Below are 12,316 nucleotides of genomic sequence, written 5' to 3'. Positions count from 1 at the left end.
ACGCCTCTGCTCACAGTGTTCCCTCTTCCCAAAGTCAAAAACAAGTAAAGGCTGGTTCACACGGAGGATTTTAAAATAGTCGGCCGATTTCCCAAACCTAAGAGACCACACACACATGGCAATAAATAATCGGAGGTTTCACAGTGTTGGTAGTACAGTGCGTGGTGTGCATCCACACAGCAACATCAACACCACACACGAACAGATTTCACTCGTGAACATCCCCCGATCAAATCTTGCAAAACCTCTCAAGATCAAACTCGATTCCTGAGTCAACAAACGGACGAAGAAGATGCAATGATGATCGTTTGTGCTTTTTTTAATCTGAAAAAAAAAAACGTTTTAAAAAGAAGAGGCATTGGTCAAAGGAGTGGAGACAATGGGAGCATTGTTGTTTTGCTCCTGGTGTTTCCTTGCCACTAAGTCACCTCGCTTTCTGATTGGCTCCACATCACAGTCAACAGGCTCGTGCTCGCTTTCCCCTCTGGGACACCACACATGATGAGAAATCGGGCCAAAACAATCCAACATGTTGAACATCCCCAATTTCAGATCGGAGTGGTCCCGACATCCTTCCGAGCAGACGAGAGCAGTCTTAACGCAGGATTATCCTATTCGATTATTTTACGATGATCGGGGCGTCCTTATTATTGGAGGGGGAGAATCGGGGCCAAAATCGGCCTAATTATCCTGCCATGTGAACCAGCCTTAAGAGAGACCTTCCAAATGGTTTCACATTTTATTTGTAAAAATATTTTCCTTGAGTTATGAATTCTTAACTCAACAAACATTTAGATATCTGTCTTAGCCACAGCTTTTACACATTGCTGAACATCATCATATTAGAAAGCAGCAGATGACAAACTCTGCAAGTCACAAAGAAACAATTCTATTGTTTAATACAAGCAACAAAAATCAGAAACTTTTGAAATGAGTGACAGTAGTTTCGAAAACTAAACTATCTTAAGCATTGGTTTTACCACAGAGAGATTCCACACATCATTGCACAAGAAGCTTGGTCATTTGGCTCAGCAGATCAGTGACGTGTTCCTCAGCTGTTCTCAGCTTTGTGCTACTGCAGGCGGCCTACAGTCTGTCAAACCAAACTTCATGGGACACATCATTTCCTGCGGTTATTTTAAGCCCTCATAACCAGGGAGATGACGACATTTGCTCTGGTCCACTAACACTGGGGTCTCTGTGAACCACACCACCATCACATACACACATTCACACATAAACCCCACCCTAGACCCTATTTCAACAACCCTGTGTGAAGCAACATACTCCTTTGTTGGTTCTCCCGTCTGGCTATATTTAACCAGTGCAAGCTATTCCAGACTGTCATCTGCCTGATCCCAGGCTGGGCGCTATCCCTAGCCCCCTTGATTCTGTCTGAACCTGGTCTGTAATGAGGCCGTCTGGCGTCAAATTACTCAGAACACTTCACAAGTCACTCAGCACGGCTGATGAAGATTTTCAACAGGATGGGAGCTGACGCTGATCTGCCGTCAGCATACTGTGAAACGTGGCCCGACTAGCTGCAGATTTCCGCTGCCATGATATGGGAAGAAAAGAACAGAGACTGGATAAATAAAAAAACGCTATGTTATAATGTTACTATAAATCATCCATATAGAATATAAATCTTCATTTGGGGAAGTTATCCATCAGGTGTCCAGTATTTTAGTTTGGGTGTCAAACTTTGTGAAACACATGGGTAAAAACATCTTGTGTCATATCACCTGTGTCGCCACCTTGTGATTAATAAAATCTTGTCAAGAACGACTAAGAAGCCCCCAAACCATATTTGCCTTCTGATGCGATTTCAAAAGAGATAGCTTATAAAGTGCTTCAAGTGTTGCTAAGGAACATACAGACAAAGCTCCTTTAGTCTCTAAGTTGTCCACAATGTGTAAAGTCTACCAAATTAAATATTCAGTTAGTTGTTAAGAAGTGCTGTAGCTAAGGATAATTAACCATTTTCAAAAAAGAAAATGCATGCCAATGGACCAAGTCATGGGATTTGTTATGTTTTTGTTAACTTTAACATTTAGGTGTTAAATATTTGACGTCAAACTTTGTTAGAACTCCAAAACTTAAAAGGGACCACACACACTAATGAACTAATCTTGTTTCTAAGACTCGAACCTTGTAGCTGACGCTAAGTTGCTTATTTTAAAGAAAAGTTGAATAACTTTTCAGCTCCAAGAACTAATAAGTCAAACTTCATTGTAATTTCACTGCAAAAGAGTTAGAGGGTAAAACGTAGCATTCTGCTTTAGCACTGTGTTGGTACAGTCTGACAGAGCTGCTAGCATGACTTTAGAATCTCAAATGGTCACACATTGTGAATTTGGATGAATGAAATATACTGCAGTATGAACAGTTCTGAGTGGAAAAGTTGACTTAGACGTTGACGTAGTACAAATGACTTCAGGAAGAATTACATTTGCAAAAGGTGCTAAATTATGGAATTGAAGACGCACAAGACTAGCTTGGCTATTTGCTCGGAAAATTGTATTTTCAGATATTTCATGTCTCTAATCAACACATGGAAACACAAAGAGTGGACTTTTTCCCAACTTTGTCTATCAAGTGTCTTTGTCTATTTCACTCTGAACTTTATAAAAGAGTTTCACAACATTGCCTATGAAACTCACCAAGTCGAAACATTTTGTGTCTATCACAAGTACCTTGCGGCTAAAGCTTAGTCCCTCCGTCTTGGAGCAAAGGCTAATAACTGCACAGATTCATGGACTAATTATAAGCTCCAGAACCATTAGTTTGAAGTCTCATGATGAGCCTTGCGCTTCTGAGTCATTCCCTCTGGGCTGGAGGGAGTCCCCTCACTCTCAGTAGACTTCTCTATATTTAAAATTGTGAGTCATGTTCATGTGTGAGCTTCTGTCCCAGTTGGACTTGGTAAATTAGCAGACATGAGTCTCCATGGGATAGAGATATGCAAAAGGAAACATGCATGTGAGTACAAAACACAATAAGAACAATACTTGTACGAGTTTGCTACTTGCTCATTGTGTCTCACTTACAACTTTCCTAGAAGTTGTAAGAGTTAGAGGGCTGCAGAGAGAAAATTCAAACAAATCTGATGTCAAACAGTCCCCGTTTCAAGATTCAGATCTGACACTGAGAATTCTTCAAATCTTGGCTAATTGTGGCATGTTCACATTCCTTCGGCGCGGTTGCTTTTGTCTATATTAGGCAGCAGAAGCAGAGGGACAATTTGATTCAAGCCTCCAGTTTTGGCTTGTTATGAACTGACCAAAGCTGGCTCCAGATGTTGGAGTGAAAACCTCAGGCTTTTCCGAACACACCTCGGATGAATCAGCCAAACACTGGAAACATTTCCCATGATTCATGCTGCTTTTCCAGTGCCTTAGCAACCTTTTGTTACCCCATCGGCCACAACCGTCTGCTTCCACAGATTGGGGCATGTGAGTTACATGCGATGCAGGGTCCTACAAAGAAGGAATTGTTTCTTAATCTGATTTAGGCATTAATTTATCTCATATGAGAATGTTTGATAATAACTGATAAAATCACTAGCGGATGGCCTTCCTGATAAACATGAAGAAATATCTGTCTAAACCATAAGGGAGTAAACTGACTGAATGATTCCATATATTCCCTTTGGAGAAAGGAGATATTTGTATTTCTACTTATCTGTTCATTTATTTTCAATGGATAAAGGAAACAATGGCAGCCAGAGAAGAACTGATTTCTTTTCATTCGACCAAAAAATGATAAAACAGACAATTCTCTTCAAAAAAAAAAGAAAAAGAAAAAAGGACAAACCCACAGAGGCCACTCGTATCAGGACATCTGGTCATGCATAATTTCTGCTTATTGAAAACTTGGCAGTTCTGCGATGATGACAATTTTCTCTGGAGTTTTCATTTTGGGCACTAAACTCCCCAACAGCTCTTATCAAAAATAAACATGCAGAGTTCAGTCGCAACAGCAAGGCGAGGAATATACAAGTCTGTTTTTCTCTCGGTCATACACACACACTTTGATTTCATATGTTTTACTTCAGGTCTTGGCACCATTGTTTTTCCACAGGTATGTGCATTTCTTTTTATCAGTGTGGGCCTTCTATAGGTCTGCTGTTTCTCGTTTTAAGTTTCTGCAGTTCTGATGCTTTTGCAGTGTTTTCTCTCTTTTTTATATTCAGTAATCAAAAAATAATCTTCTTTTCATCCCGTTGCCTGCTGCTGCAGAGACTCAATATCCTCAAAAATATCATGAACCAAATCTAATCTTCTGTTCCAGATTTTTGAGAACGTCAAGCTGTTGGCAAAGAAAACATTTAATAGGACTGTGTCCCAAACTCTTTTCCTGTGTCCACTTTTGGATTTGTGTCTCACTGGCCATGTCCCTTTGTCCACCACTTTTGCCAGTACCAAATATTTAAACTCTTTTCAAACACTGGAACTGATTTGAATGAACATTTTCTGTCTTCAAATAATGAAAACGTTTTACTTTGAACAATGATAGCCATCAAAAAGTGCAGAAGTGACCACTGTGCAGACTATGATTGATGCAAAATGCAATGTTGCCCTAAAGCATTTCATTTATTTTCTTTCCAGTCTTGTCCTCTGGAGAAAATGCTGACTGTGTTCCTTCTTGATCCATGCAGCTTCAAACCTGTGCTCCTGACTTGGTCCTTAGAATTTCCCCAAATTTCATGGCAACCATGCATTCAATCACCATTTCACAACAATTTGAAATCCCAAATTGCCACTTACAGACCTGAAATCTGGGTGTAGACCATCCATCACTAAAGAGCTGCAAAACCCCCTTCCCTCTTATCTGATTGACGTGAAAAGTTTTAAAACAACATGGGAGCACCACATGAGATGCCCTTTGGCCTTTCACCTTGAGACAGAATCTGGGCTTGTGTTTATGTACAACAACTCTTTTGTGTACACACCCAAGGCTAAATGAGGTCTGTGTGTGTGGGCTGTCTGCTGGGCTCTAAGCAGATCATGGCCCTCAAATATAATCTGAGCAGCCTGCCGGTGACAGCAAGCAACCTCAAAGAGAGCAATGTGGGAAAGATCATCTGCCAGGAGAGTATAAAGTCCTCTAGGCGAGGGACATGTTTTTTTTAGAGTTAGAGCATCACAATGAGAATGAACTGAGCTATGATATGGGCTTTTGAAGTCGCTGAGTCCTCTGCTTTGAGTATGACAACAATCCTAGAGATAACATTCAGAGGGAAAAGTGAATCTCCTGTTTTGGAGGGGTTGTACATCTGTCACATCGGCAGGGCTGCAAAGGAAAACTTGATGGCTTCCTTTCATATGTCTTCTGCTTTTGTGCTGATTTACTACAACTTTGGTCTTTTTTCTGTTATGGCTGTCATTTCTAACAGTAATTATAAAGTTGAGGTCACCAAGTAAATGTATTATGGTGACAAAAAGCCAGATGATGGGACTGAGTTAAAGAGACATACAGTCAGGGCTGGAATAAGTTATCAGTACTCCTTGGGGCAAAAAGTAGTGTGACTGGGCCTGTTTCATCCCCGACTGTACTTCTCAATTTCTCTTTTCTTACAGTTTATGTGTTAATGATAAAAGGGGTGAGTTTGTGATTGGACATTACATTACCACAATATAAACAGTTAAAAAGATGTAACCATAAACTGTAAACAATATAAACCTGGTTCCAGGGATGTCACCCATCGTTTGGGAGGATTGGTTTTTAAAACCCAAACAGTCGCCATCTTGAAAATCACAGCTCCACCTATCTTTGGATCAATCTAGTATTGGGCAAAGAGTTGGAGTTGAGGGGGGCCTTAACCCTCCAGGCAAACGGCTACGTACCCACCTGTCAGAGTCAAATTAGCCTTACAATGACACATTAAGCATAACCATTAGCCTCAGAGCTTATTTTCCTCCTCTTAGTAATATGCTTAAATTCAACTGTGTTGTCTGATCTGAGGTCATAGTCAAATAATCACCCCCTGCAACCCAAAAAAATCAATAACACAATTTTTTTAACTAGGCTGTAAACATGTTTATTTTTGCTGTAAATTTTAACATGGCCGTCTATGGAGCTTCCAGGGCTTTTGCAGCTAAAAGCTGGAGGAACTGCACTTCTATGTACTTCTGTGTGGGCTTCATTTTTTAACACTTGAGGTTGCTGACTGGGTATATCTCTACATTTTAACTTTGGCTCCAACCTACAATGCAGGTTCTCATCAAAAATGTATGGTTGTAAGCTAAAATATTCTATTTCAGAGGTCTGTAGAATAACCAAACAATCACATTACGACAAAGTAAAAAACACAGTGATCACGGAGCCTTTGAGACTGGCAGTGTCTGGGGCTTCTGATGGTTATTTAGACAAAGCCCCAGGTTGGTCCAATTTATTTGGAAAGACAACCAAAGACGACGTGTGATATTATTACCCAAACTGTGCATAAATATCCATGGCTGTTTACTGACCAACTTAATGATTCAACTTCCACCTTCCACACCCTTTGTTATAATAGGTTCTTTAGATTTTAGTTTCCACTCAAAATAAATTGGATTTTGCTAAAATGGCTAAAAGACTCTTGGCTTATTTTCTCTCTGTATGATGGTTAGGCCAATGTTGACCTTTTCATAGAGCACCCAATGTGAGTAGTTATCTCACCTCATACAAATAATGACCAAATTTATGAAAGTTGGATCCAATGCTTACTTAACTTGAGTTGTCCTTTGTATAGCTGTGGCAGCGATAAACATTTCAAAGGCACATTTATGCATTTTACATTGCTGGCTTGTTGTTGGAATGCTTATCAGAGCACTGCAGCTCACTGCAGCTCAGTGTCTTGCTCAAGGAGACTTGACAGGAGTTATTGCTGTGGCTGGAGTCAAGCTCCGAACATTTCCATTATATGTTCAGCACTGTAATCACCGGGCAGACTTCCTGCCCATCCTGAGTCCGCAGGTCAGACATTAAACTCTACTCTACCTGTAGCAAGAAAATGAAGTTATAGAGTGGAAAGGAGCTGGTTGGGGCAGGCTACCCATACAGCTAACTTAAGATTCTTGTGATGATGTTTTGCCTTGGGCCAGAACCCACCCACCCTCCCCAACCCCCTAAAAAGCTGTTAATAAACCATGACTCACTGAAACTTTCTCTCTGAAAGTGCCGGATGAAACACCAGGCAGGCAGAAGTGTAGGAGGTTATATCATATTAGAAATATTATCAATATTGATCGTCTGCCATGCTCAAAGATGTTGTGAGGGTCTCATTTTTATGCAGCTGAAAGGACAAGCTAGTCAATAAGTGTGCCAAAGAACAAGAGTGACACGGTGAAGTTTGAGAAGAAATTCACTTTTTGTACAGCCCAGGAGCTCGTAAACAATTTTCAGTTGTAAAAATTCAGAAATGGTCAAATGAATAAGCAATTAGAAATGATGCTTGTGCTGTTGTTTGTACAACATGTGCAGTAAATCATGCTCATGCCGTGTATTATTTAAGTCATAGACAGCAAACTGTGATAAATGACTCCAGCCTTTAAATTTCCCTTCCCAGACATTTCTCCCATCAGTTTAAGTGGACATTTGGACATTCAGTTCTTCAGTCACATATGGAGACATTTCCATCGAGAAAAAACAGGCTGTGCATTCTGCTCTGCATTTATAAACACAACATTTTTTTGTTTGGTTTCACTCCAACTGCCCCATCTCTGTTCTGTCCTAACATTTGCGTCGTGTTTAAACTGAGAGGTGAGGGCAGGGTCACAGAGTGTGTCTGTGGGACCAGCACAACACTAATCTCATCAATTTCCCACTGCAAATATTGGACTTATTAATCCTCTGTGCAGACACTTGCTAGTCACACCGTTCTCCCTGCCAACTCTCTAGGAACACATGGAGGCCTTGTTGCAGACACTTCACAAAGCCCTGGCAAATTGCATGTTTATTTTTTCCTTGTTACCATGGAGACATTATACTCCAGGGGAGATAGCGGGCTCATATGCAGTCTTGGGATGCAAATCCTCTCGTTAAGCTTTGCAATTGAAAATGCAAACAAATTCAGCAGCAAAACTTCTCCAAAATACTCAAAAATGTGCATAAACTATGAGACAGTGTTTGCAATGGATGCTGCTGGATGATGTTGAACTTATCATGTTATTTGGCCAATTTAATAACGCATCTAAAATTAAAGGGCTGCTAATTAAATCCATGCTTATCCTAATTCAGCCAAAAAAAATTCTTGTTGCTCCTTGCTTCACACAAATTGAAAGAATTTTACGCATGCACCATTAGTTCTGCAAACTGAGTTAGACAGCAGTTTTCTTCTCTCTGTGTTTCATCTGTTCGTCCATCTGTTCATCTGTGGTCAATTTTGTATTCTTAGAAATGCCAATATATAACACTTGGATTTTCAAAAATGCACACAAGACAAAAGAACACAGAAAACACTTTGTATAAAGATTGGTAGTGGGGCCAGAAAAAGTAAGTCATTAACTTTCTTTTCACACGGGTGTGGCAGCGGAGATCTTGGCTTCCTCAGAAGCATGTTGCTTCCATACAGATGAACTTCAAACGTTTTGTTTTTATCAACAAACAACCAAAAAACAGTAAAAAACCATCCATCTATTTCCATGCCAACAAAACAGAGCGTAATCACTGGAGAGCAATTTATAGCTTGGAAATAACCACCCTTGCGTTTTTTTTTTCCCTTGGCGGTCAAACAGCAGCCTTTAAGGCCTCTGAAATGACGCTGAGCTGCAGGCTGTTTTAAAGGAAACAGGAACATGTCATGTCCAATTTCAGATAGAGTCATGATAAAGTGAGCATCTCTTGATTCAAGGGGAAACAATGCTTTTTTGTGTCTGCGGAATACAGAGCCCTGCTGCTACTTTCACTGTCAAAATACAAGATGTTCTGCGATCTCCACTGATATGAATCATGGGCTTTGGCTTTTCTTGGATGGGTAATGGGGGTGTTATCAGTGCGATAATGTTTTATAAAGGCTCACGCTATTGCACCAAAAGGCTTAAAGGGCAGGCCTTCGAATGTGAATGCTAAGCTGTATCTTCTGAAAAATATTTAATCTGCCTACATTTTCCTCATATATTCCAAAGGAAGGTTACAGAATTGATTTGGTGTGATCACACTGGGTGGAGGGACCACAATGACGTTGGGTGGGAGTGAAGAAAACTCTTGGAAAATATTTTTTAAAGAGAAACTACCCTCTAAAAAGTGTTTCCTGAAGAAAGAAGGTACGAGTAGGAGCAGGTGGAGGGACAAATATCTTGTAGAATATTGTGGTCCATGGCCTGTGACATCTTAACATTCAAACAGAAAAAAAATTGAAACCTTCTGCAAGCTTTCTCAATGGTTAGTGGTAGAATCCCCCGACAGCTTGTGGCAGCTATTTTGTGGAGCACAGGGGGCCAAAATCTAATCAGCGACTTGGTACATCTGGTCAACATTAGCATTTAGCTCTCCAGGGTCAGTGGGTGAGTCCCGTTCACACTGAGGCTGCACGGATTTTGCCAGCAGCAAAAAAAGTAGAACTGGTTCCTTCACAAGATTTTCCCTTTTTTCTGCCATCATTTTGATTGGAAGACGATTTGGTTTAACATTTGTGGAAATTGGATCTCTTGCATGGCTTAACCCAGCCAATGCCTGCTACTCTAACTATGACGGTACTGTTTGCAAAACCTGACTGCAGACCGGGATGCAAAACGCCCTCCAGATTGACTTATTTGCTAAACGACTAATTCTTCAGCGGAGGTGTCAGTGTCATGGCAGTCAGCAGGGTTTATCTATAAATGAGCAGACAGAAGGGCAGATGACTCTTTTCATGCTTGTGGGGAACAGATCACGAATGAAAGAATTACTGGATCCAGCTCTCCAGCTGAGCTTTGATTCTGTGCCACTGAAACAAGGCGATACTCCTCCACACAGATCAAGAGACACTCTTTCACTTTAGCTGCCACTGACACACTCGGAGAGAGAGGTTTGCCTGGACCTAATTGGAGTGGAATTTGCAGCGAGAGATTGAAGATCTGAAGACAAAAGAGCTCCACAGCTGTCCTATAGCCAAGGCCGCTTGCTGCCAACTCGCCATATGTACAATTTTGTGCTGAGGTGAGTTGGTAAAGCTGTTGGACGACACTGTTTTATATTGGATCTGCCTCGCCCAAACATTGTACTCTCACTTACTCAACCTTAGCAATATTCAAACAAACAACCAAAGGCACTTCCAGGTATTGTGGGTTGTGAAAAGTTACCAACAGAAAAGGAAAAAAACAAAAACAAAACAATAAATAAAAATTAGTAAAAAGTCCTTAAAACCCACTGAAGTACCAGGGATATTGATATTTGATATATATGATATTTTCGCAACAATGTCTTTATTTTCCTTAGCTTGCCATTTTAATATCCTGAGGCAATGAGATCAATAGTTTTGGAGCATAGAAAAAACAGATCATTTTTTTAGCTTGAGCTTGTGCGTAACACATTTTGAAAAAACGAAGTAAGAAGGAGTCAGAGGAGAGTTTTACATCCATCACTAACTGTACTCACACTCAGCAGGGATAAGAAGACGCAACACCGCCTCGTATCACATTGAGAAAGGTACATCTGTTGCTCACTTCATGCACTATGGCGGCATTGTACGGGCCTTGGCCTTCCAGCATCCCCCTCCTGAATTCACACACTGCCTCTCTCACTCCTTTACCAGCACCCCCTCCCTCTCTCTCCCCCTCTTTCACTTTCATCTCTCTCCTCTGCCTGGATAAGGAGCAGCTCTGCCTCCTGCCACTGTGTACTTCCATCTGAAAGAGCCATTCATTGCTGCCGGCAGAGGGACCTGAGCTCACCTCCCAACCGCAGAGGGCTCGAAAACTTCACCGCCCTCCTGCCTTTTTGGCACCACACGTTCAATGCAAACAGACTCAAGGTAAATGCGCTCACACACTCAGCCCGGCAATGACTGGGAAAGCAGAAAGAAAAAAGTCCTCTCCATTAGAGGACAAATCAACAGATGTTGCCTCAATCCTTGGCCCAGGGTGAGACCCTTGGCACATCTTCCCGCCCCCCTCATGTATTGAGTTTCATCTAAGAAAAGGAAGAGGCATGAAGGCTGTGAGAAAGGCAACAGAAAAGTCAAGAAAAATCAACAGGACCTGCTGTGGAATTTACTCCCAAACTTTTTTCTGAGGGCTATTTTGGAGCAAGTTTCAGTGAAAGTTTGTTTGGCTTAACTTTGAGGCATTACCTCATCATCTGGGCTGCCTTGCTTTGATTAATGCATTTGGGAAGCCTCAGACAGGGACAGTGATCTGATATCCTCCAGTGCATCCCTGACAGAGGGGAGCAGGGCACTGAGAGAGTGATTTGCAGCAGCACTTACCTCCACGACCGGGGCTGGGGAGGCAGAGTAGCAGGGTCAGGAAGGCACCGACCAGGACCGAATACAGAGCTCTCATGTTTGCGTGTTGAAAGTTAAGTCCTCGACTCCAACGTTAAAGACACTCCATTCAAAAGAGACTGAATGAGTTTTCCAGTTTTGGGACCTGCTACAGGATACTCCTCTATGTGAAGGGGCAGGGCAGGGCTGGGGAGGGACCACGGGAGGGACGCCCTCCTTCAAACCCCCCGCCTTCCCCAGTCCACTTACACATACACAGACAGAGACATGCATTCTCAAAGATTGGAAAATCTTATCCTGCCTCTCCCTTCTGCCCCTGCTCTTACACACTCATACATACAAACACAGTCACACACAAATGTGCTCACGAACACACTTCCTTCTACGAGCCCACATGGGAACACAGCCTCCCTGCGTGTCTCTCAGTCCTGTATAGTTCTCCTTCCTTTTGTCTCACCCAATAATTGAAGTGGCCTTCAGGGACCTGCAGCTGCATTCTGCAAGGATAACCCTTTTACTTTTAATTAAAGACAAATCAGGTGGCCCAACTCTCTTTTTCGTCTGTGTTTCCAGCCTTTCTCCTTGATCAATGTCTTGTTCTTTCAGCTTTTTTTCAACGAACCTGAGCCTGAAGCTAATTAAGGTTGCGCTCATTATGTGGACTAGAGGTCAGATGTCTTGAAGTTGCACTGATTATTTTATCTGCATTGATAGGTTGCAAACAATGGAAAAGTTTAACTGCTCAAGTTTTCTTAAGCTTGACCCACACGGAATCAACGCAACACACAAGAACACAGGGGTAACACGGAGGAGGATGGGCAAAAATAATTAACGTTGGTTTTGATGGAGAGAGATGGAAAAGTCGCGAAGCAAACAGTGTCAGAGTCAGGAATCAAACTCTGGTGTGTA

The 12,316-nt window shown here is 41.7% G+C and overlaps 1 protein-coding gene across 1 annotated transcript in view; it reads right to left on the bottom strand.

The window, feature by feature from the left end:
- cspg4 (chondroitin sulfate proteoglycan 4) overlaps window positions 1-11,501 on the bottom strand; it is a 70,172-nt gene extending 58,671 nt beyond the window's left edge. The window contains 1 exon segment of the mRNA XM_079347214.1: window positions 11,390-11,501. Coding sequence (XP_079203340.1) covers window positions 11,390-11,465 — 76 coding nt within the window. The 5' untranslated portion in view covers window positions 11,466-11,501.
- Window positions 11,502-12,316: the final 815 nt, after the last annotated feature.

Source organism: Symphodus melops, assembly GCF_947650265.1.
Source record: "Symphodus melops genome assembly, chromosome: 6".
Lineage (NCBI taxonomy): Eukaryota > Metazoa > Chordata > Actinopteri > Labriformes > Labridae > Symphodus > Symphodus melops.
The sequence above is the reverse complement of the archived record's forward strand: the minus strand, read 5'-3'. Positions and strand labels throughout refer to the sequence as shown.